The sequence below is a fragment of the Oryzias latipes genome, chromosome 7 (genome assembly GCF_053564925.1).
Source record: "Oryzias latipes strain Hd-rR chromosome 7, Olatipes_Hd-rR_3.1".
NCBI lineage: Eukaryota > Metazoa > Chordata > Actinopteri > Beloniformes > Adrianichthyidae > Oryzias > Oryzias latipes.
This window is the reverse complement of record NC_136243.1, coordinates 23611628-23638067: the sequence shown is the minus strand read 5'-3', so window position 1 is coordinate 23638067 and position 26440 is coordinate 23611628. Positions and strand designations below refer to the sequence as shown.

Genomic DNA, 26440 nt, shown 5'->3' with positions numbered 1-26440 from the left:
TGAATTTCAAATGGACTACTGCCGCTCTGCAGAAACTATGTCCTAGAAAGGTCAGAAACGGAAAAATCCTAATTAAAAGACCACTGGGAACGCTTTAAAATAGATCAAAAGTTTATGAGAGTGAGACTTTAAATAGAAAGGGTCAGATAAAAAACAATGAAAAAGGATATCATGGATAAATTCCCTAAATATTAGGGAAATTTGTAAGTCTATAAACTTTAGGGTCAAAGCCCAAATGCAAAAGTGGAGAAGAAAACTGCCTCCAGTTGGCAAAAAGGAATGAAATTGTCAGTCCAGAATGCTGTACTTGATCGTCATCCACGTATGACGGGACTTATTTCCTTCTTATGGCCAGTTTATTAATGCTGGCAATGGTAAACTCCTCCATTTTTGAACTTACAAAAAAATACAATTTAATTTTTTAACTAGTAGATAGATCACCTTTATGTCAACATATATTCTTGAATGGCGTATGGCATTTGTAAGAGGAAGCTGTGCGGACAGGGAAATTATCTTCTAATAAAAGACAGCAAAACAAGAAAGACAATCGACAGACATCTCTGATTAAATAACCTTCAGCATAGTCATAAGCAGTCAGTGAGAATAAAAGTATCTGCGATGATATTTTAGGTCTAGCCTCACTTACTGTTGGTGTTCAGTACAATAACATATTTTTTTGTTTTAAGTAAGTACCGGTATATTAAGGATTTAACAGTAAGTCTTTAAATATATTTTAATCATTGGATGATCTGTAAGGATTACAACAGATTTATTGTTCAATATAGTTTGAGTCAGCTAGACCACAAGTTGGTAACGGATATAAAAATGCCTCAAACACAACCCATTTTCTGCTCATGATTAGTCATGATATAGTTTCTAATTAATTTAACTTAAAACTGTTGAGCCAAATTTTCAGTTAGGCGTCATAAACTCACATGATATTTTTTTATTTATAAAAAGAGTATTTAGTCCTGTTATTTCAAAATCAACACGTTTTTCTTTTGTTGGCTAAGCGGAGTCATAACCTTCTTTAAATGGATAGTTTTCTTTTAATCTTGCTAAAACACAAAGCCCCCAGCTTCTCGCTTTTTCCTTTTTGTTTTGATTTTTCTAATTATATAAAGATAATGTTTTTATTAATTTTTAACTAAAGAAACTAAAATTTAGGGATTGTTGCTCCAATTGTGCTTCCTGCACTTTCACTTCATCATAACCAAACTATATTATGAAGTCAAATGTTTTGTGGTACATTTGGGACCTTAGATTATGTTCTCTTTTATAGCTGTCATTTAAAAAAAGCTAACTCGAAAGTATTTCAGGTGTCATTTAATAATAATAATAAGGCATTGGATTTATCTGCGCTTTTCCAGACGCTTAAAGCGCTTACAGTGTGTGCATTATTCATTCACTCCTCATTCATACTTGGTGATGGTAAGCTACTGATGTAGCCACAGCTGCCCTGGGGCAGACTGACAGAGGTGTGGCTGCCAGTTGGTGCCTACGGCCCCTCTGACCATCACCGGGATCATTCATACACATTCACAGGTAGGCAGTAGCGTCAAGAGTCTTGCCCAAGGTCCCTCACTGGGTGGTGTTACGGTACCATTACCATTGCTTGCTCATTCCCACCGACAATCAATCCCTGGATTCCTGCGTTGCAATCCTTCACTTTACTTATGGTTCTATTAACATTATTACAACAGTAATAGTAAGGAATAAGTAAGAATTTACTTTAAATGGTCTTTTGTAATGGATTACAGTAACTTGCACAACATTGTTTACGACCACACACAAGATTTTTGTCACGATTACACCTTGCAAAAAGAATAACGTGTAAAAACACACACAGTAAACTACTACAACATGTTACACCAGTCAAATATTTTGTTGTGTAATTATATCAGTCATCTGAAACAAAGTGAATAAACAGATACAGTTTTTCTTTTTTGTGTTTCTTCTAAAGACCCACTCTGGTGAAAATTGTGTTTTTGGTGTTTTTAAAATGTTATTGTGGCATTTTTAGATGATGGACATATATAAAGGAAATTAAGCTTAAAACTCGTTTCTGACTATTTCTTTGTTCAAATTGTTGTGAATCAGGGGCAGGCGAAAAAATGACACTGGAAAAAGCTTGTAGTTGTGACGTAGAAGCTACAATCAGTGAACCACAAGCTCTCTGCTCCGCTCCATTCGAATGGAGTGGAGCAGTAGGCAACAAGATGGACAACTAGATCCATGTACGTTTTTGTTTTCCTCGTCTGAGCTGGAATTTGGCTCAAAACTGTACTGCTGGATAGCTCCAATATTGCTCGCCGTTTGTGTTGCACTGGTTGGATGTATGAGGGGCTGTAAGCTAGTGGGACAGAGTATAAAGTCCCACCCACAACTCAGAAGAGAATTTCTAATGAACTTCTGCAGCTCTGCAGAAACCATGTCCTAGATAACAACACAGGTTCTTTGATTTTGACTAAAACCGATATAATAATATTAAAAAACCACCGAGAACACTTTTACAACAGATAAAAAGATGATCGGGGTGAGACTTGAATGTGTATACTTGTTTGGCGTAACCTTTGCACTGCTTTTAGCAAACGACGAGATAAAAAAGGAAATATACAATGTTTTACCCTTTTGAATTTTGCAATCTAAATCCAAAAGATGTGTATATTTATCATTGTGAATATTGACAACATGGCTATGATTAAACACTCCAATGTAAGAACAGAATACATGCTTTGGCACTCTAGTTTTACTAAAGATTGACTAAAAGCTTAGGTAAAGCATTGTTTTCAAAGGAGTATATTACGTTAACACTGAGTGGAAAAATATAAAAAGTTATGCAGCCAGTGGGGCATCAACTTATTAGAAACATAAGCATGTTTTGTTTTTAGATTTAAGCATTGCTTTCTTTAAATTAATGTAAAAATGGCATGCCTTCAGATGGGGTTGCACTGCATATGCATCTTTTCTGTAACCGGAATAGTGGGTGGGCAACAAGAACTCATGTTCAGTGTCTCTATCATCACCAGCAATCTGTTTCAGCATGTCCACACACTGTACATATGCCCACATCAGAAATAGGAAAAGAAAAAAAGCTACGCATTCCTTTCAAGATCACCATGCTGTGTTCAGTGGAAAGGCTTTTCTTTATTACCTCACACAGTACTGCGTTGTTGACACTTTGGCTGGAACCTGAATGACTGTATACAGAGGAAGTGGCAACAATGTGTTGTATACGTCTTATCTGTAATCGGCATCAGAGCGTCAGACGGTAGTAAAGCCTAGTTTTTCTAAGCAATGGCTCACGTGATGCTTTAATAGATCCAGCTTTAGGTCATTAGGTGTTTTTCTTTCTGTCTTTCTCTCTGATAGAAATCACATAGGAATTAGATAGGTATTCAAATCTTTTGTAATTCTCTACAATGTCATTGAAATCAGCAGTAAACCTCGAAAATTGGCAATCACTAAAAGAAGATGTATTTCCACAACCTTAAAACAAACACATTGAACTTGGTCAAATACAATAAATCACACAGTCAAGGAAAAATGCCCATAGGGAACTTAATGAAATGGAGACGGTATTTGCAGAAACGGAGGGGTAAAATTTTTTTTTGAAAGAAGAACGATGTGGAGACTTGTGAGCCACAGAGTCAGGGAGAGAAGAAGGGAGGGCAGGATAAGTTTTGGGGGAAAGTTAGTGGCCCTGTGGGGGTTTCTTCTAGAGTTCAACCTCTCTGGCTGGGGAAGGAAAGGGTAGGAAGGAGGGGAGGGATGGGAGGCAGAGACCAGCTCGGGTCTGCAGCAGTATGGACTCTGCAGGTTAGATGTATTAAACTTTCTGTGCAAACCCTCCAAAGCCCTGAAAGTTTAACAACTTCTACTGCTGCTTGCCAGTAAGTGCAAAACCTGTGATGTTAACTCTCCAAGTTATAGTTGCAAAATTAATAATAAGAATTGTATGAAGTCAGAAAAAGGTTGAACTTGCTCCAAACTTTTTAAAAGCTGAAGAGAAACCAAGAATTTCTGAGTTTATTTTGATTTTTTTTTTGCAGCCTGTTGGTCCAAACAAGTCCATGACAAACAATATTGATGCAGCAAAAAATTTGAGTGACATGGGATTAACTAGTTTGCTGTTTCCAGGATGAAGAATGAAACTAGTATGGGTGGGTGGGGGGGGGGGGGGGGGGGCAGGAAGGAGAAAAAAGACAGTGTGAGAAGAATGCATGTGGATAATAAAAACATGACTCCAGGCAGTGATGATTTAATCTGAATTCCATCCACAGGCCAGGACATTTTTTAAATTATTGTTTAAATTGATTCAGATGTGCAAAATGAAGGGAGATTCACTTTTAACAACCAGACTCTTGTGTTGTCTCATTGAAAACAAATATCCAGTGATCTATTTTTGCCGGTAGGATCACTTCGATGAGTCCTGAAGCCGTTTGATGCAACAGAAAAGCTATTACACATGTGTTTGTGTGCAAGTATATACATTTCAAGCCTTGGTTTGTGTTTGCCTGTGCTTTCATGTATGCGCCAAGTTGGAAAAATAAACTTGATGTCTCAAGCGGGAGAGTAGCTTTAGGTCAATAAACAATGTAATGAAAATAATTCTAAACAGTCAGAAATGTGAAGGCTTGGGTTTTTCATAAAACAGGAAAAAGTGAAGTGCTAGACAGAAGTGGTGGTGAGGGCAATGTGTGTTTATGGAGAATGTAGCCAGCAGCACAGATTGACAGGAAATGGTGTCTTTTTTGCCTGCTGGGTTATACCACTTGCTTTGGTTTGACAGGGGGGGGGACATATGTGCTCACTGACTCGTGTTGTTCTATTTTCAATCATCTCCCTCTCTGTCTGGCAGCTCGCTGCCGTCCAGCCACTCTCTCCATCTGCTGATCAACTGTTAAAAGTACTGACAGGCTTTTAAATTGACCTCGGGGCAACTATTGATTTTCTTTGATGGACAGTCTCGGTCAGCTCTTGTCAAGAAAGTATTTTTCAATCTACAGACATTCGTAGAAAAATAAAGCATTCCAAAGAAACAACTATTTAGAATTTTATGAAAAGAGACTCTTTGGTAAACATAAATCACAACTTCTCCCTTCTAATCTGCGCCTCTGCATCTCTTACAGACGTTCTGCAGATGTAAATCACAAACAAGGTCAAGTGAACATGTGAGAAGTGTGTCCAACACATGGTGTGTTTGTATATTGGAGGCATTTGTCTGTGTAAATTCACTGTGGGGATTGTGCAAGGCAGCCCTCATTTGTCACTGCTGAAGCACTTCCAGGGGGAAAGACAGCGAGTTACTGCCCATCTTCTGTTCCCCCAAGCAGACAGAGAGGAGGGAGGGTTTTATCCTGGCATCTGGTTACTGGGTTCAAGCACAGCACAATGTTCTGTCTCTGGCTCTCTTTCTGACATGCACACACACACCCGGCCAGTGGCTGAGCTTTAATATGGTTATGATTAGAGACGGGGGGCTCAGAGGAGGGAGGGGAAGGGGGCTCACATTTACTGCATAGAACTGGGGGAGGTGCAAGGCAGAAGCACGACAGGGACTAGGTCCTGATAGGAGACGGAGAGGAGACGTGTGACTGAATTTGGAGCTGAAATATGAAACAGAAGCAAAAGAAGAAAGTGCGTAAAGAACGAGAATAAAGTTGACTTTTTCTGAGCAGATCAGTTCTTCAGGCTCTGCTGGACAGCCCCTCTCTTCTCCCCCCATCTCTCCTCCCCTGGGTTTCTCTCTTTATCCCACCCTCTCTGGCATTCTCCGTGGCTCTCTCCACCCCCTCTCAGAGTGTTATGCCTCGGCAGTTGGTTCGCTCCGCTGTGTCAGGTCTTCAGTGAGCGCTGTGAGAGGCTGTTATTCAGGTCTGTTACAGCAGACAGGGAGCAGCTACCCAAGGGTAGGTGGAAAGTCGAGAGTCACGCTCAGCTCAGCCCAGCCAGGCAGGAACCAGATCTGCATTCCAGCTGAGACGGGAAAGAAGCAAACTCGGCATTGGCAGGAAAACAAAGCACAGTGACAGTTGCAGATAAGTGAACGGAGGCAAAGGAAGGTCACTAATCTAGATAGCTGTTGCTGGTGTGTTGATCAGCGCAAGCAGGGCAGGACACAGGTAACTGAGCAGGATTTGACTCGAGGCTGAGGAGGGTGAGGGATAACATGTTTGACTGTATGGAGGCTCTGGGAATGGGCCCCCATCAGCTCTATGATGTCACCAGTCGTGGGGCATGCATGCTGCGCAAGGCGAGCCCCTTCTTTCCGAGGCTGGACCCCTTCGCCTGGACGAGCAGTGCCAGTGTTCAGTGTAAGTGAGTTCCTGTTTGCTTTTCTTGTGCGACACAATCATGCCAATCTGAGGCTTTTTCTCTCTCTGTCTCACACACAAACACACACACGCCTTTTCTTGTTGCTGGCTTGTTTTACCCCCTCGGGGCTCTGCCAAGGGGCTTCTGTCACTGACTGCAGAGCAGCACAGGAAAAGACTGCGACAGACTGTCTCCTCTCTTTTCTTTTCACAGCGAGCTCATTCTGTCTTCAACTTCCTAAAGAAAGTCTTTGCTGAGACATTCACTGTACTTTTGGCTGGATTCATGTGTGTCTACTTGAAAGTGTCTGCTTGTGTTCCTATCTTTGACTCATGAGGTCTCAGCCAAAGTCTCAAGTTTCAGTGACAATATGAGCCACCTGAGTTTTCATCTGCCAGGAAATTCTTTCTAGTTAAAGGAAGAGGGAGCACTTTGTGAAGACACTCTTTCACTCATACTCCTGTTTTAACTGAAAGTTTAGTTTCTACTGACAAAAACATGTTTGTTTTTAGTTCAGATACAGGTTTTGAATGTTCTGCTGCAGTTTTTGTGGCTTACATTTAAACATGCCTATGTATGGAAAAAAATATGATGATATTGCTCTTGAGTGAAAAGCCATAAATTAATAAGTAGATGAATTATTCAGTGAATAAATTCATTAAGAAATGGGAGAGCATACAAAGTCCTTAAAAGCCTCAGGATTCTCTGGCCAGCTTTTTTTGAATTTTTTTTTTACCCCTAATTTTTTTTCCTTTGCATCACCTACCTCTAACTTTACATGGGCCTCTGACTCTTAACTCCACCCGTGGCCCATTTCAGCGCTCTCTGGGGGTACTGCTGCTGTTTCTGTGCTGTGTGTGTGTGTTCGCAAAGGAAGAGTGTGGATGGAGCCGAACCAGAAACGAATCAAGAACATTAGAAAAGATAAAGCAATGAGAAAAACTTCTTATATGATCTTTTGTTGTTGGGGGGGTTGCTGCGTGTGAATTTTTATTGTCATTTTTTCTTTTTTGTTGTTGTTCAGTTGCCCATCCTGCTGCTTTTTGTTCCTTGTTACTGCCTCTTGGGGGGAGTCATCTGTCTTCATTAATCGTGAAGACACCAGCATTTCAGTGGCCGTCATGCACACTGGCTGAACGTTAATGAAGACAGATCCCCTGTCATTGGAGGCTGAGGCCAGAGGGGAATCCAGCCAGCCCAGTCTGCTCTGCTGAGCTAGAGGAGCACTAATGATAACAAGATCAGATTTGTTTATTTAATCAATCAAGCCTCTATGGGCAAACTCCTTATAAACCATTCACACGGATGCATACATTAAAAATACTGCACCACAGTTTTTGGGACAAGCGCATTTCGCTTGCGGAACTTTGTTCCACAAAATCAAAGATAAAGGAGAAGTGCTGATAAGCTTCCCCAAGGGTATGAGAGCTGAGTGTAGCAAAGCAAAGTGGAGGATGGAGTGGTGTACTGTTTCAAACTCTCTCTGCCCAGTAACCTTTGTAAACACGGCTGCCCTTCCCCTTTGCACAAGGAGCCATAATGCCTCTCTTTACTGAGGTAGTTGGCCCTCATTAGCCGCGTTTACATGGGCAAAAGTAATCGGAATGAACGCCTGATCGGAAAGAAAATGCGTCATGTAAACGCGCCGTTCGGAATACTCTGCCCCGGTCAGACTCATTCGGATCAGAATTTCTTTCCGATCGAGATAGGTGGGTTATACCGATCGTTTATCCGATCGTGGAGCATGTAAACGGTCATTCCGATCGTGTGTCACTGCTGCTCTGGTTTACGTCACGCATAGACGGTGTTTCGCTGAGAGAAAGCTTTGGAGCGCATACGGGACCGACCAGCTCTGCGGACGCCCCGTGAAAAGCGCCGCTCCGCTCTCGCCCCGCTGGCTCTCCCCTCTCTTTCACCCCTCACGGGGGAGATTCGGAGGAGGAGCGCTCACTCGGTCCACTGGCACCCGAGTGAGCAGAGCAGCTGGATTAATAATGTTGTGTCGGGGGGGTTACGTGTGCGTTTTGTTGTTTTGTTATGTGTGGGAGAATTCAGACTGCGAGCCTTCCCGCCGCTCTGGGTTAGCGGCTGCAGGACTCAGGAGGAACCGTGTTTGAACAGAGCTCGGGCCGCTAGCTCACAGAGTGGCTTTGGGGCGGTCTGTGTGAACTTTCAGAGCAGAAATAAATGTCGCTCAGTCCTTAGAAAGCTGCAGATTGCTGCGTTTCTCGCACGGTCCTGGATTTTGTGTCCATCCATCAGGCTAATGATGTTAGCCCGTGTTAGTCTGTCCTAAGCTTTCGTCCAGCTTAATTCTTCCACAAAAAAAGCACTGACCACACAGATTAAATATAACGATGAGCGAACAGGCAATTCATAATATTCATGACATTAATAAAAGCACGTTTGGAAGATCGTCTCGTATGTTACCGAGCTGCTGCATAAATGTCTGTGGAAGCGGTTTGTTTACAACGGGACCTATATCCGCATCCGGGTGATTTTACACTACTGCGCATGCCCAAATGATTCATTCCGAACGAGAGTATGAGCCATGGGAACGTTTGTTCTAATCGGAAAAAGGTTTTCTGTGCCCATGTGCACTGGTGAATTTTAACCCGACCATTGATCCGATCAAGATATTCTGCCCATGTAACCGCGGCTACTGTCCTCATCAGGGAAGCTGATGAATTGATGTTTGAGTCTGATATCTCATTAAGCCTGGCCAGCTGCACAACAGAGGGTACCTGCTCAACTGCTAATGCCACACTCCAAGAGACACGCTCTATCTACCGCAAATTAACTTGAGTTTGCAAATACCCACCATGCCTTTTCCATGATACTGACTACTCAGTTACAGTGGCTAAAGCTTTAACTAAAATTGCGTTTTGTAATCATCAGCTTTTTTATTTCGAAATCTTTGCTACTTCAAAAATCGCATTGTACACAATAAATAAAAAGGCATCTTGGTGTTTTTGCAGTAAATATTTTCCTGTGATCAGTGTTCCACCGTTTGACTGTTTGCCAGAGAGAATCAGCTGACTGAGGAGTGTGTGGTCAGTTTTCCTGTTTTTTTAATCACTAGTGAGAGACCTTAATGTCAGAGGTTAGTCAGAGGCTACGGCCTGGCCAATGTCAGATCTACTGCATGTGTGGCGGCCTTGTCAACCTCCTGAAAAGGAGACCTTTTCAACCAGCTCGGCTAGCGTAATGTTCCTAAGTGCCTTATGCCACAGAGCTGGTACTATATCTGAGCTACCCCACACATAAGGATAATGGACACTGATTTAGTCATATGTCAATGAGAACTGAATTAGTCAACTGCTAGAGAAGCCATTTGAGAGAGGCTATGCAGACCAATTCTCTCTACGTCAATGTTCATTTACCTAGAAGAATGAGGCAATTATGTTTAGCAGTTGAAGAGGGTCAAAAAAACGGAGGGGAAAGTAATCTTATGTCTCCAAAATAAATTCTTAGCTTGATGTTTTTGAGCAAAGTTTTGTTATCAGCTGTGATCCTAACAAATGGGAGAGCAGTGAGGGATTGCTGTGATTGTTGCAGTTTGCAGCGCGCAGCCACGGGCACAGGCAGCCGCCTCTTTGTTTTCCCTTAATGTGCTTGTTCAGAGGTGACTTGAGGAGTTAATTGAAATGGGAGTATAGATCTCAGCTGTGGCAGAGAAATAAGAGCTTCCTGTGACCACTGGCACGTTCTGACCCTATCATTTTCTCCCTGATAGAAGTCCACAGTTATTTCATTATAATTACAAAAGATTCAATTAAAAGATTAGAATGCCTGGGGGTGGGGGACAGGAGAATAGATAGGGTTATTTTGGATAGAGTGTGTGTGTGTGTGTGTGTGTGTAAGAGCGTAAAAAGAGATATTTAGTGCACCATTATGAGAGAGTAAATACTTTTCTACAACAAACAGCCCAAAGAATTTGTTTTTATTTCAATTTATATATAAAAAAAGAATTTGGTTGCATTTTCGGTAACCAGCACTAAAGTATTACGAAAATTTGTTACTGTATAAAAGAACTTCTTACTTTTGTTTAATGCCAGTGCTAATATTTGCTGTGAAGTAAATATTGACTAAATCCTATAGTGAGAGTTCTCACAGCACTTAATGACATATGCAATAACTGCTGAATCACTCTGACTTTAGTGAATATTTTTAAATGGATCTATTTTTGAGTCTCCACTCTGTTCACAGTTTTCTTTCAGTTATAGCGGAGCCCCTTTAATTGGCAGTACGGTCTATAAGTAAAGAAGCTCAATCTCAGCGTTTTCTCACAGTTTTATGCTATAATCCTCTTTTCATGTGTGGATTCTTCTATGCACAGTTAAGAAAGTGGCAGCCAGTGATTGCATGTGTGAAAACTGTGTTCTGTTTAGGTATCTGTTCAGCTCGCTTTTGGCAATTAGACTACTGTGTCAAATCCAGAGACAGACAATGTGCCAGGCTGGATTCCTCAGGCCCGTGTTGGAATCCAACTCTGTGCTAATGGCAGTTTATAGCCTCTCAGCAACGCCAGTCACACCACTGTGAATACAACTCATCAAGCATCCCATGGAGACGGGAGCTGCCACCTTAAAGTGTTTTTTCTTTTTGTTGGTGATGTTTTTTTCCAGCAAAGCTGGTAGTGTTTTTAAGATCAGACATGTTACACTTGTTGTTTTAAGGGCACCAGATTGCACCAGCGTATCAATGTTAGCTGGGTACTAAATCTGGATTTTTCTCCTTTCACAACAGTTTTCAGGTCACAGAGGGGCTGTGGCTGCCCTCTCCAACACCGAAGTCTGGCTTCTGCCATTGTAACTGTTTACTGAGAACTGCTCACTGGCTGCCAGGCACATTTTCTCCTAACAAAGGCGTGGGTAGTTGGCAAACTATGTGTGAATTTGTGTTAAGGCTTCTGGAAAGCACGCATCTCAGTGTTTCACTGAGATGCAAGAGGTATTGTTGTCAAAAGGACTAATAGAAGCAATGGTGTTGAAGCTCAGAACAGTTGGAGCTGAATGTGAACAGAGCTGCCCCATCACCACCATGTTATTGACTGACGGCTTGGCTCGAGTGTTGCTAGGGGCTCACTGTTATGAGAAACTGAGGTCTTGGTCAGCCAGGCTGGGGCTGCAGACCCAGACGAGCCCGACTGTCCGCACTCTGTGGATGTGTGAATGGGTTGTGTTTACGCAGCAGATCGTGTTTGGCAGCGAGTGTTGAGCGGCTGGTGTAGTCCAGCTATTATTTGAGCTGAGGGGTGAAGAGTGATGGAAAGGGTGTAGGGTGGGTGGAAGGAGGGGACAGAGGCCCGCTGGTGTTGTTTTTCCTTGAACATTAGTCAAATTCTGCCCTTGCGAGTATGCAACTGCCATGACCATCGTTCTGGTAACACAGCATTTGCTCATTTGTATATACTGGCATTAATCCATCTGTTTGTGTGCATACATGCTCATTTTTCTGTTCGGGTGCCTGTGTGGATGTTTTGGCTGTGCCAGGTATATGTGTACTGACATGACAGTACATGTGCGTGCAGATGACAGTTTGAAAGAGCACACACACAGAAGATTAAAGACCTTGCAGATGACTTTTCATGCATCTGTGAGGGTTTCTACTCACACGTGAAACCATTTAGAAAATGTGGAAAATGAAATTAAGGTGGTAAACAGGAATGTGTTTACATCCTGAAACCTTTACACGCAAGACTGTTAACAGTTACCCTTCCATTTTATTATGAAAGAACTGAGATTCAACACATGTGCACATGCTCTTGTTTTGAAAATGTGTTTTCTTTTAAGTGTTCATTTTATATAGAGTTTCAGCAGAAACTAGTGGTGAGGAACCAAAACACAAGTGTACTAACACAACGGTGGTCTAGTTACTGGTTGAGTGGGCCTCAGCTATGGATGTTTTGCTCTGGATCTGACACAAGACGGGCATTATCACAGACACATGACACACGCTCACAAGCAGGCATGCACTGACACAGAATAAAAGCACACGCTCTTTGGTGGCCACAAACAAAGGGATAATGTCTCCACTGTAGCAAGGACCTGTGACCTAAAGCGAGCTTTCTGCAACTCAACTGTAACTTTGTGTTTTGCTGCATGATTTGTCAGAAAACCCTAACCAGTCAGACAATTAGACAGGAAAAAATCTGGAAGATGAGTTATAGACTCCTTAAAATAGTTTTTGTTTGTTTTTTATGTGCAGGACGTGGTTTAAGGACTGAGGGAACAAGCTGCCAACCATACCTTTCTCAGACATCTACTTGTGCTCATAGTAAATACCCAAATGAGTCACAATTGCTTCACATGTTCGTCTTACATGTAACTTCCGTCAGCAGCACCTCACAAAAGGAAATGAATCATTGTGTGGCTTAATTGTGAGTGTCTAGTCAGTGCTCTGACAGCCTCCGCCCTGTCAGAGTTGGGCAACCGGTTGGCAGTTGGTTGCCAAGCAAAAGTGGAAAAATTCCCAGATGCGTCATTGCTTGACTTCACCACTCAAAGCAAAAGTTTCTCAGAATGTGATTTACATTTAACCAAACCACGGATTTTTGTGCCTTTTTTGAGGGACTGCCACCTCTCCAAAAGTCATCACATAGGGGGAGAAAAAAATGAACTGTGTTGCTTCTCTGTTGATTTGTAGTTTTGAAACTCTAGATTTCTTTTTTCTGGGTTCTAATGTAATCTGTAAATTCTGAGCTTTTTAAAATGATACAGCCTCTTGATAGAACAGTCTCATGATAAAAGTCAGTGACTCAGGCTTAACAAAAACAACAGCAAGAGGAACTTTGTCTGCAACACCTTCTGTGTGAACATGTTCAAGTTTCGTAAGAATGAGCTGTGTTCATCGTTTGCTTGCTCTGGCCTGCAGTGCTTCACCAAAGTGCTGGAGTGAATAGTAGTGTTGTTGTTTATGTTATCCTCCTTTTCCCTGACTTCCTCTGACAGAGTGAAGCTGCAGCCATGGCTGGGCTACTTCTACTTTTAGAGGTTTCTATTGTTGTGGGGAGGAAGCAATAGCAATTGAACGAGCGCTAGTGGCCTTGCCAGAGACAGACAGGTGAGAAGCAGGGTACAGATGGTGGGAGGAAGTCTGGGAGGACAAGAAACAACCCAAAGATCAAAGACTTAGGGTTTCCCTCGATTACTATTCTCTCCCCACCTTGCCTGTCTGCTTCCTTGCCTTCCCATGCATTGTCCTGTCTCTTTGGTATAATCAATGGACAGGAGCTGCGCTGGAGTGGCCTGCTTCAGGTTCAAATCTCAGTCACTGGAGGTGAGTTGTCTTCTGGTGGGCAGATGAAGAGTCAGCTGGGGCTCACAGCAGGTATGAGTGGGCATATTTTTTCCGCAGCTCTGGACTTAACTGTCTCCCTTTTCCTGCACTTGTCCTACATGGCAACTGACACAAAGCCTTTCACTTTAACTGCATTTCCTTGATTTTTTTACACCCGCTTTTTTTCTTGAGGCTTTGTGCAAGGGCATTTTTAAATGAAACTTGATTTGCTTGGTTCATTAGGGCAGGCAGGTTGATGGAAGCCAACTTTTTTTTGTTTTGTTTTTTTGGTTCAAAGGGATGAAGAAAAGGGAAAGTAGTGTGTGTGTGTGTGTCTGTGTGTAAGAGAGAGGGTGCTGGCTGCCAAATGTTGACTAGGCTGACTCCATCAAGAACATATCAAAAGACCTTTTATGAGGTGCTGTAAAGACGAAAGGGTGTTAAGAGAGCACCACTAGACTGCAGGGGTAATTCCACTTTTTAAAAATCTGCTTTGAGGATACGTGTTTATTCCACCTGCTGCTTTTAATACAAAACTTGTACTTGTACACTTTTTCTTTGAGGGGGAGGCCATATGAGTTGTGTGTTGGCGGCGGTGTGTGTTACGACACATTGTGTCACACCCCCACTACGCCTGGCGCCCTTGAGCAGGATCCAAAATATTTTTCATAGGTCAACATTATGGATGCACTCCCCGGCGTCAGTCTCTGTTACATGACTGGCTGTTGGTTATGACAGAAGGGTGTCATTTTTTGAAGGTGTGTGTATATAATGTCTGGCCAGTTTGGTGAATGTTCTCTACTCCTTGCTTGCCCCATTTTTTAAGGACTTGTTTTTAGTGGTGGTTCCTAACAGGAGTGTCAGTGTGAGCCCAGGTAATAAGCTCTCAGACAGCTGTTGACAGCCTTTCTTACCACTCATCACCTTTAATAAAAGCACCTCCCCTTGCTCTCTGTGAACTCATTCAGGAATTTTCCCCATTACTCTCCCAGCTTTTGATTTTTCTATACACTTTTTTCTAAGCTGCAAGCCTTTTTTTTCTTTTTCACTTTACTTTCATAATGATACTTTCCATAAATAAATCAAAATAAACAGAGAAAAAACTTGATAAAATGGTGCAGGACTATTCTTGTCTGGGAAACCTACAGTGTGTTTAACAGAACTTGGAAAAAAACATGAAACAGCAAGGGACACTAAAGTAACTACAAAAGCAATGACGGAGATCCTCCGGACAAACTGAAAAAAGGAAGGAAACAAGGCTTTTGTGTGGGGCCTTGTAGCAGAAGACTCAACATGATGACAGGAAGATGTGGGCAGAAGGAAAGTTACACAGACTGGCACTACTGACAGGGGTGTGGTACTTTCTTTTCCTCTTTCTTGAAGCTCACTTCTTTATGAAGTCTTAACGGTACACCGATGATCACTTAGGCAGTATCCTATGGCGAGGCGAGACGAGGGCCAGAGCTTTTCTCAGCCCTCTGTTCACCACCCTCTCTGCAATCTGCCATCCGTCTGCTGCTGCTGTCTGCCCACTACCAAGCCCTTTCTTTTTTTCTTTAGAGCACTACTCTTCTTTCTTACTTCTCCAAAATCTCAAATTTGCTTAACAAGTAAGAAAATATATGTAAGCTTTTCGAATGTTTTAATGTAGATGGACACAAAGAAAGAGTCCTCATGAGTTTACAATATGTTTACAACTTAAAAGAAAAGAATGACCAACAACCCCAAAGAAAATGGCATTTAGAAAAGAACTGGTAATAGTAGTATCACTGAGCTCCTGTCATGCGGCTTGCGTACTGTGAATTTTACCATTGCAGAGGGTACAGGTAATTGTATTTCTTTGAGGTACTTTTATGTCTGTGTATGATTTTTTTTTTTGAGAACCAAAAAAGGAAAAAAATATAGTGCATGCATATTTCGCAATGTTGAATCGCAGCTATCAACACAGTAACATGTATTTGGGAAGTAGTCGTTGATAATCAGATAAAAATGAGGATATTGAAATGCCTTTCTTTTCTATGCTGAGCTGCAACACTGTATTAGTCTCCACAGACACAGGATCTCTGTACATTTGCTCACACATTCCAAGACTTTGGATTCAGTGTTTCATTAAAGAATTGTAAAATGGCCAATTGTAAAATATGTGTTGCACTGCCAGAAAGTCATATGCTGCTCAGTTAAAAAAGGGTGTTGCAACACAAAACAGGAGCTGCAAAGTCATGCCTTTCCTCATATACATTACAAACACTCCCCTTTCCAGTTGGTTGAACTGAAGGAAGCTATAGTGTTGCATAAAATCCAGTATTTTATTCAAATTTTTTTTGCATTGCAGGCATTAGGATTCTTCCTTCTTACATCTTTTATATTCCATCTGTTGATCCCTGTGGGAGACTGAATGGCTTGGTCAACCTGACCTAGAATTCAATGCAATTAGCCTAGTTAATGACACCTTTAGGTAAACAGCTATTTCTGTCGTGTACCACAAATAACACTGAATGTGAAGCATTTGGGGCTCATCAGTAACATGTTTTAAAGTGTATGTGCTCAAGAGGGACCAGAAGATGCTACTTGTACACAGAGCATTACAGCAAGTAAACTGGTCCTTGGCAAGAAACAAACAGAGTGCCCCGTGATGATCTAACTATCCCTTTTTAACTTTTCTCAACCCCCCTCTCCCCCAAACAACAGCAGCCACTCACCTATGCCACTCCTCTCATCTCATCTGTCCATCATCATCTCCTCGGCCCTGGGCGGCAGATTGTCATGCAAATGAAGCTCCAGGCCATGGAGCGCTGATAAGGAGGGCCTCTCATTTCACAGGGCTTTGTTTTCCAAACAGAGATGAGCTGAGTTGAAGAGACAGGGAAAAGGGGCTCTGGGTGGTAGCCTGAATAGGCCCTCTCACTGTGGCGCCTTAGGGTAAGTGGTGGTGGGGTTTTTGATGGAGCAGGCTGAATGGAACTCATTCTGGGAGGTAGTTTTTGGGAGTCATGTTCTCTGGCAAGAACCAGGTTCAGTGTGTTGACAGAGCTTGATGCATTCTCAATTGCTGCCGTTTTGATTTTTCTCCAAGATGGACTTTCTCTGTCTTTGCCCCCCTTCAATTATGCATTTAGAGTCAGATTTGTCCCTCACTTGACGCCACATATGGTTTGTCCTTTGTAAGGGGTTGTCAGCGCTTGGTCTGGAGCCTCATTTGCTGATGTTATTATTGCATAAACAGTGGTTCACAGCGCGTTCAGAGGGTTTCTGCTCTCCGATTGACCCTGCTGCTTTGTTCAGTGCTGGCCAAGGATATATGATAACTGCTGTAGAAGCATTTAGTGGGCGTAAACTTCAGTTCTTAGATTGATTTGCACATTTGGCTTTGGGAATGCTCTAAAAACTAATGGAAAACATATTTGCCTCAAGCAATGTAAGGCTTTCAAAGAAGGTATTTGAATGTGGACTCTGTAGAGTCAAATATAAAAATACATATGAAAACCAGATGTTCTCACCGTTAGCAATAAATGAAAAAATTCTGTCAAACATTTCTGTTATTATCATGAATGGAGAGGTAGTATGCCAATCACAGCAGCTGTAAATAAAGAGTGAACGTCAACTTGGTCTTGAACAAGAAAACAACTGTGCCCACACACAAACACACACTAATTCAAGCCCAAACCCCTTTCTTCACTCTTCTGTTTTTATTTTTTTCTTCTAACGCCCCTTTTTTCTTCTTTTTGAAGTCTCACTTCTCCAGTAAAAAGGCTGCTGGTTCTTTCCTCAGCCCTGAGTGGGAGAAAAAGGAGGAGGGATTGACGGTTCAGTTCAGACTAGCCCCTCTGTGTTTTTCATTGAAGATGCTGGGGGGGGGCAGTAAAAGTCTGAATTTTAGAGCCTCCCTGTTTTTTTTTTAATTTTATGATTGGCTTTTTCTTTTATGGTCTGGGAGATGCAGCTGGTGGTGTGAATAGCTGCCCAAGGTGACCGAGTCCCAATAAAGTGCGGGCCAGCCGGGCTGGGGCCTCAAGTCCAGCCATGGGACTGCCTTTATAGGCTGCGTTACGAGCTTAGGCCTCTGTTAAAACCTGGCAGGGCTACGCTGAGGAATTTAAGGCCAGGAAACAAGAGAAAAGTAGGGTTTGTGTGTCAGGGGGTGGCGGGATGCAGACTTGGGGGTTGAATTTAAGAGTGACTAAGGGTGAAAGTGTTTGTGTGTAAGTGTGGGGTCACATGTGTGGCTTTGAGTCTGTGCAGGCCAGAATGTGTGACCATGGTCTGGTTCTACGTGTTTGCACCATCTAATGTTTCGCAGGCAAACTTTGTAAGATATACTTTGCACACAGGGTCTGCTCTGAAATATAATGAAGTGGAATGTACCATAGCAAGTATGTGACACGAAAATACACCAATAAAAGAGCTGCGTTCCCGTTTGAAGGTACAAAAAGAGCTTAACACTAGTTTTGCGAGCCTCGCTAATTGTTACTCTGTGCTGGACAGGATGTTCATGAGTATTTGGCGACATGTGGAATGAGGAGCAGCCAGTTTTGAAGACCACTCTTGGCTCCTGTAATTGTTCTAATAACTATCCTTATCCGACAGCCCGTCAGTCACACGGCTTCTTGCACACAGCAGTGAAAAATCTGTTTTGTTTGACCTGTCAAACAGTCATTATTCACTCATTTCTCTCTGTTTAGATAAACCTATCAAGTCTACAAATGTTCATCTCATTCTTATCTTTTAGGATGGTAATTAATATCAGTAAAGTTTTGCTTCAAGTTTGTCTTTTATGTATTTCTAAGGTACTGATGTTAGTTCTCTTTTACAAGGAGATGAGCTCAAATGGATTGATTTATTTCGATTTATTTTCAGGTCACAGCTTACTTCTTTGAAATGTGAGAAGTGCTGTCTGGCAGACTTAAAGGAACTTAGTTACGCTGTCATGCAGTTAGACACATTCAAGTATCCAAATAAAAAAGAAATAACAGTTTGTAGGCTAACAGTAGCCTTATGATAAATTCCCTGCTCATAGGTTCTCCTGCTTTCTCTTTTTCTACAGCGGTGGAGACCCAGAGTACCAGCTCAGAGGAGATGGTACCCAGCTCTCCGTCTCCACCTCCTCCACCTCGTGTCTACAAACCCTGCTTTGTGTGTCAGGACAAGTCCTCGGGGTACCACTATGGGGTTAGCTCCTGTGAGGGCTGCAAGGTGAGAAGAACCTTCCAGAGCCCTGTGTTGAGTTTTGATTAATCTCATGGGTCCATAAAATGTCTACTTTTTTCAGATTAGTTAAAAAGGAAAGAGCCTTGTAGACAATGAGCATGCTCTTGAATGTCACATCCTTTTTTGATAACTATTTGACACTAACTTTTTCCCTCCGCCTATCCCCTTTTGTTTCGGGCTTCCTGATGCTTTAGGGTTTCTTCCGTCGCAGTATCCAGAAAAACATGGTGTACACTTGCCATAGAGACAAGAACTGTCAGATTAACAAAGTCACACGCAACCGCTGTCAGTACTGCAGGCTGCAGAAGTGCTTCGAGGTCGGCATGTCCAAGGAAGGTGAGTCCTCCATTATAAAAGAGATTAAGAGGGCTGCTTAGAAAGAAAGGGTGTTTATTTACTCTTATCCACACCCAAGATGAATTCTTTTTTACAACCTGGTTTTTACATGCCAAAACACAACCATTTTTTTTTAATCTTTAAATGCTCTGTTGGAGACTCTGGGGAACTGAATCAAATAGACAGAACCAGAAGATGAGTCTTGCAGGGGTGGTGATCGGGGCAAGACTGGGCACTGTACCAATCATATGACTAATCGCTTTACAAAATGAATCTGACTTCCTGTTTCACCACAAAACCTCCCCCGCCCCCTCCCTCTGGCCAGGAACAGACACTACTTTCATTCATGAAGACAAAGCAGGAGAAAGGAGGTTTAAAGTTATACAGAAGATAATTGCAGCAAGATCTTTGCTGTCTGCAGGTTCAAAGACCCACATTTGGTACCCTCCTTTTTTAATCCTTTGGTATAGCAAAAACGACAGCCTATATATCCTGTTCCCCTTACGGAGCTTGAATGACGTGCGTGTATGGGGTGAAATGTTGGTTTGGGATGTGTGTTAAGACCGGGATCACATTGTGCCTCTGCTATTACTGGATATCCTGAAAGGAAGGAAAGTATGGGAGGTGAAAGAGGGAGAGGAGGCAGAGCAGGAGGGAGCTGACTGGCTTGTGTGCATCTGGGGAAAGATGGATTGACAAGTGGGTGATAAAAGGAAGACAAATAGTCCTGCGTTCAGCTTGAAACTTCTTTTTGTTACAGCTTTCCTGATCTGTGTCCATTTCTGAATGACTCTACCAAACTCTTACTGTGTGTATTATCTCTGAAACCTTTAACGTTGTCTTTATGTAGCAGTACGTAACGATAGAAACAAAAAGAAGAAGGATGTCAAGGAGGAGATGGTGCTTCCCGAGAGCTATGAGCTTAGTGGAGAGCTCGAGGAGTTGGTCAACAAAGTCAGCAAAGCTCACCAGGAAACCTTCCCATCACTTTGCCAACTTGGAAAATACACAACTGTAAGTCGCTCATGTCAATGTGTAATTTTTATGTTCACTCCTGGAGTATGTGGCAAACATTCTTGCAACTTTGCTGTTACTGAAGACTCCTCAATTGTATGCAAAGATTTCAATTCACCCCAAATTTCCCAACATTGTAGTTGTCTCACTAATGCAGCTCACCACAAAGCCACTGAATGATTGATGCAACTTGTGAATTGATTTCTTTTCATTTGAGTGATGACAAATGCAAATGTGAGGTGTTCTGGTGCACACAGCACTATGCCTATTTTTTTTTTAATGTGAATTCTTTGTGATGCTTCCAGAACTCCAGCTCAGACCACCGTGTTCAGCTGGATCTGGGACTTTGGGACAAGTTCAGCGAGCTCTCCACCAAATGCATCATTAAGATTGTGGAATTTGCCAAGCGGCTCCCAGGTTTCACCACCCTCACCATCGCTGACCAAATCACCTTACTCAAGTCAGCCTGCCTGGACATTCTGGTAAGGAACTTTTTTTATGCTGACAGTTTTCAGGAGAATAATCAAATATATGAAGGAATTGTGGTTATTTTAAATTGGGGATATGCTGGCATCTGCTGGAAAGAAATGGTAGTGTAGTGAAGTCAAACTGACAAATCACTCGATGCTCCTTTCCTATGGAGTCCTATCCTGTTCATAATTAAATAAATAAATATTTAATTCAATAAATAAATATGACCTCATGCAAATACACAATCAACCAATAAATCTCTCATAAATATATAAAAAGATCATGAAATGGTTATTGGTTGGTTGTGTTTTTGCATGAGGTCATATTTATTTATTGAATTAAATATTTATTTATCAGTGATGAAAGTCTTCCGGGAATTCCCGGAAATCCGGGTTTTTGAGCAAACCGAACGTACTTTCCGGGAAATAAAGACCTGATCTCTACGGACAAATCGCTTTCCGGATCAAAAAATGGTCTGAAATCAGCTAATTTTAGCTTTATTTTCTATATTTCTCCGCAGATCGCTTCCTCTATGGTCGTGGCCATCTCTCGTCTTCCCGGCCTAATTGACCAATGACGGGACGTTTTAGTTGCTTTCGGATGCGTCGACGGGTCTGATTGGCTCTGTCTGCACCACGTGGTCAGCGTGACTCGCTTCCCTAGAGACCAAAACTGGCGGACCCACGCTAAATTTTCACAAACACATCTGAAGAGTTTGCGATCAAATTTGTGTTAAAATAATGGCAGGCATCGTCATTATTGAGCGTGGTCACGACCTCAGTTGTGAGAAGACGATAAAAAACAAATTGAAGTGGTCTTGGCTGGAAAAAAAAAGATTTTTAAGGTAGTGTAGGTCAAATACTTTTTTGTGTAAAATAATCTCAAAACCACATTTTGAAATAATTTCAATTTTAGTTTTGAGTTTCAGTTTTTATTTTGAATACATTTCTCTAATTTATTTGTATTTCCTAATTACCATGATTTAGTTCAGTATAGTTGACATTAATTATAAGTATTTGATGGTTTGGACCCACACTCCCTTAAAAAATAATGTTTACAATGTTTAGTTTAGTTTTTATGTTTGTTTTGATATTTCCCAGATTACTTAGTATTGGTGTTAAAGAATTGATGTATTATGTTATAGAATTATAGTTTAAAGCAGATCCCATATTTTGAAGTAGTTATAGTTTGAGAAAACAGTGCAAGTGGATGTTGTACATCAGTCATTTCTAAAGCAGAAATAATGTATAAATAACTGAGGTATTTTCATAGAATATAATAGTTACTGGTGTTCTTTTTGCCATTTGGGGCTTTGATGTTACTATATTTTAGCAATTGTATGTTTTGCAGCTTTAAGGAAAAGCGTAGATTGTAGGATTGTGTTACTTTGAGCAATTTTCCAAATTCTTTTTTGGGACCAGCAAGTCCTTAATGGAGAGTCAAACTAGGGGTTTGAATGACAAATCATGATGCTCCAATTAGTCTTAGTTTCTTGATAAAGAAGTGAATAACTAGTTGCCAGAATGCACCAGAATGCATCTAAGACCACGTATTTTTCCAAAATTTCGCTCTGTGCCCGCCATATCGCTCAAAGAAAAGTTCAGGGATTTTTTCCTTGCCTGACTTTCATCACTGTTTATTTAATTATGAACAGTATAGGACTCCATACTTTCCATCTGTTCATTTTAATAGAAGAAATTTTTGCTCTCCAAAGAAAATATCAATATACGTATTTGAAATCATGTTTAGGTAAACCCTTAATCACTTTTTATGCTCTCTTCTGATTGTAGATGTTAAGAATTTGCACACGCTACACCCCAGAACAGGATACCATGACCTTTTCTGATGGCCTGACCCTGAACAGAACTCAGATGCACAATGCAGGCTTTGGACCGCTTACAGACCTGGTGTTTGCCTTTGCCGGCCAGCTTCTCCCCTTGGAGATGGATGATACAGAAACGGGTCTCCTCAGTGCCATCTGTCTAATCTGTGGAGGTACTGCAACTTGCACTCAACACTGACTTAATCAGTGGTAGAAAGGATGTGAGCGATCTGTTAGCAAAGATGGTGTTTTCAAATAAAAACCAAACTGAACTATGAACATGTCTGTTGTTGGTCTTGTGTGAAATTGTGAACATTTTCTTCATTCCTCAGATCGCATGGACCTGGAAGAGCCAGAGAAAGTGGATAAGCTTCAAGAGCCTCTACTTGAAGCTCTTAAGATCTATGCCCGGCGGCGCCGCCCCAACAAACCCCACATGTTTCCCCGGATGCTGATGAAGATCACAGACCTCAGAGGCATCAGTACTAAAGGTAAGTTTTGTTTTTTTAGAGGAAGATAATACCAAACTTCAATTTTTTAATCAATCTTTCAAACGTGATGGTTCCTGGTCGTACTTAGGGTTCTCAGTTTTGTGGAATCATAGAAACTGTTTGTCTCTGTTTTAGGTGCAGAGAGAGCAATCACTCTGAAGATGGAGATCCCAGGGCCAATGCCTCCTTTGATAAGAGAGATGCTTGAGAACCCAGAGGCCTTCGAAGACCAAACAGAGTACAACGAGAGCCAGACGCCCCCTCCACCACCTGAACCCCCAGCAGCACCAACACTGGTTGTCAAGCAGGAGGTCGAGGACGAAGATGACAACTGGGGCACAGAGAATTTCAGCGAACCATCTCCAGAAGAGGAGGATGAAGACGATGAAGACGACGTGGGAGATGAAGACAGGGACAGGGGCTCGGACAGTGACGGGGAGCCCTGGGGAGTTTTGGATAACTTGGATGGGTCGAGGAAAGGCTTTGTTGGCAGAGCGCAGTGAACAGAGCATTTCATGCACATACTTATGAACAGGTTCAACACACATACAGACATGCAGTCATACATCAACCCCCCCTCCCCCTACACACACCTTTAAAACAAAAATACTGGCCTTCACTTCCTCTCTCTGTTCTCCTTACTGCACATCACCGTGTTCTCTTCTGCAGAGAGCAGCACAGCCTTAAATCTACAGACACCTTTAACTCAGGCCACATGCTCCAGGACTAGTGAAAAGCAGGCATAGCCATGAGGGGAGCTGACATGAAAGTACTTAACTTCTCCACTGGTGGTGTTTCTTTTTAATAAAGTTGGGGAAATTGTCCAAACAGACACCAGAGATAAGCAGTTGACTCCAGACCCTACAGTTATCACATTACAACAAAAACACAGGGCAAAACCAAATTGAGTATGCTAATCTTTTGTTTTTGTGCTTATTGTTTTTGAATAATGTTTTTGTTCTGTTTTTTACGTTTATGAATAAGCCCATACATATCTATATACAATTATATTGTCTTTTATGTGTTATTGTGGTTCATATATGAGTTCTTTAGTTTGTCTTTGAGGAATTTTCCTGAAGAGATATTCAGAGAGAAAGAAGGGTAAATACATCTGGCTTGGTCTTCCTTATCATCTCCATACATTTAGTTTGGGGCTTCTCTGAGCACTTCGGCTCACTGTGGATGTCGATGATAATCAACCTATAGGACACTTGTGTTGGCTCCATCAGCCATCAACTAGTATTTTTTTCTGCTTTGTTGTTGCTGCAACACCTAACATACGCTGTCAGCACAGGAAGAACCTTTGTGCCAAAGTTAGGAAATTAAAACAATTTTTTAGCTTAAGTTTAACTTCCGTCAGGGACTAAAGCTACAGTCAGGAATCATCAGTCTCAAGCACAGTGTGAGCTTACTGTGAACACATTCATTCTGCTCCTCAGTCATAGCACATGGCTGACATGTTTGTACCAGGTTTTAAAGTCAGGTAATTAAAAAAAAAATGAAAACAACTTTTTTTAAAGCTAAACGTTGTCAGTTTTTGTTAATCAAAAGCAAAGAGTTGCTAGCATGTTTTCAACCCCCTTTTTTCCAGAAACACCAATGTTTCATTTGTGTACAGGTCTGGATTTGGCAACCCTTTACTTTGTAGTCAGTGGCTCTGTTTTTTTTCATTCGTCAAGTCTTGGCTGAGCAGTAACATTTGGATCTGTGTTCTGGCATTTGCCGTATAGTATCCAGAAGAGTTCAGGGTCAACTGCCAAGTCCTGTGGCAACTAAATAAGCGCAAGTATTTGCTCTCCTTAGACAGTGCTGCATAGCTGGTCTGGTGTTAAGACTGATTTGCTGTTTGTTTTTTTGCCAGACATGTGCTTTGCACCTTTATCAAACATTTATCCCTCTGCTGTTCAAGGGACATTGTTCCAAAAGTGTTTTTATTCAGAGTTATGTCTCTCAAATATGCAGTCCTCTGCAGGGGAGATGATGTGCTGATTTAATCACTTTTTTTAAGTGAATATGCTAGCCACGGCCATTTAAGTCTGAGGTGCAGCTCCTTAAGGTTTCTTGTTTATCTGGAGTCAATCCTGTTCTGAGTTGAGAGGGGTCCATCTGTCTTTCTGAGAGGATTGACAACTGTTATAAACCTGTTATCTGACCTGACAAAGGTTTTAAGTTTAATTATGATATTCATACTTATCAGTTAATCAATTGTATTTGGTTGTTCCACTTCCTGGTTGCTTGTTAACATCCAGAAATCCAGTGAAAGTGTTAAGGCAGAGCTTAGTTTTTCAAATTCTGACCTATTTTGTGCTAAATGAAAAATTTTGTAAAATAATGTGCCTGTCATCTGATTAAAAAAAATCCTTTAAGACCTGGTACAAAACAATGTTTATGCACTTTCCCTTTAGATAAGTTTAGACTGTACAGATATGTAGCCCAGTTCTTTTAAATGAGGTGCATCATCTTCCTTTAAGATTTGAGCCACAACCTGTGAGCAGATGATCCTGTTAGTGTGCCATAGCCGATTGCAGCATCGGCATAATCAATATAATCAAACGCAGAGCACTCCCCCGTGATGTCTGTAAATAGTACAGCTAGCAACACAAGGCACAAGCTCCTCATGATGTAGCATCACATGCATTAACACAGTGACTAAAGGCATATGCGAGGCGAAAGCAGGAATTCTTACGGAATACATTTTGGAATCGGACTCAGGGCTTTTCAGTAAGGACCAAACCCTAGCTGCTTTTTTGGGCATGCTAGAAACAGGCAATATTTGTGCGTGTATTCCTGATTTTGTGTGGATTGTCAAACCCAACTGTTTGTATATTAAAGACGCCAAGTCTAAAAAACCTCATGGGTGCCAGTCTTGTCTCCGGAACGGGGAGGATTGACCACCATCACCTCCCCTGCACTCATGCCAGCATCCATACAGCAGACCCCCTTCTCCTCTTTAAAGCCATTATGTCCTCTTGTCTTCTTGTGTATAGTTTGAGAAAGAAAAGAGGGTGGTGTATTCTCACGCATCTCTTTGTTGTTGCCAAAATGTTGCAGTGATCAGTACGCTGCGAAACGGCAGCTGAGAAACATACAGACGTTTTTCTGTCTTTGAAGCAATATGACCATTCTCTTTGTTATAGTGAGTCTTGTCATCTGAATAAGGGCAGGGCTCCTCATTTTTGTTGTACTTTGATGAGTGCATGTGTGTGTGTCTAAAATTTTTATCATTGTTTTCCAGTTATGGGGTGGATGTCCTGAAAACGGTGCTGTCACACTTGTGATGACCTCCTCATTTTCTCTGTTGCGCCATGTTGTTAGTGGTGGTGATACTGCCAGAACATTGAGATTATGTTGTTGCATTTTTTTTTTTAACTGACGTGGCCAACATGTTGCCGACCCTCTGTTTATGTCAACTCTTGTCATACAAAGAAAAGCCATATAAACAGTAAGAGGCACAATAAACTACTTTTGTGAGATAACTGGACTTTTTATTCCCTCTCGTTTC

The 26440-nt window shown here is 41.7% G+C and overlaps 1 protein-coding gene across 4 annotated transcripts in view; it reads left to right on the top strand.

Moving 5' to 3' along the window:
• rarga (retinoic acid receptor gamma a) overlaps positions 1 to 26414 on the top strand; it is a 44511-nt gene extending 18097 nt beyond the window's left edge. For 3 of the 4 annotated variants that reach the window (XM_011477111.4, XM_004070461.5, XM_078950607.1), the window contains exons 3-9: positions 18641 to 18789; positions 18999 to 19140; positions 19991 to 20154; positions 20460 to 20636; positions 22416 to 22620; positions 22780 to 22938; positions 23074 to 26414. In XM_011477111.4, the coding sequence (XP_011475413.1) occupies positions 18641 to 18789; positions 18999 to 19140; positions 19991 to 20154; positions 20460 to 20636; positions 22416 to 22620; positions 22780 to 22938; positions 23074 to 23441 (1364 nt within the window). In that variant the 3' untranslated portion in view covers positions 23442 to 26414. Of the gene's footprint in view, positions 1 to 5556; positions 6318 to 18640; positions 18790 to 18998; positions 19141 to 19990; positions 20155 to 20459; positions 20637 to 22415; positions 22621 to 22779; positions 22939 to 23073 lie in introns of those variants that run through there. The other variant, XM_004070460.5, reaches the window with a different exon arrangement.
• The last annotated feature ends 26 nt before the right edge of the window (positions 26415 to 26440 follow it).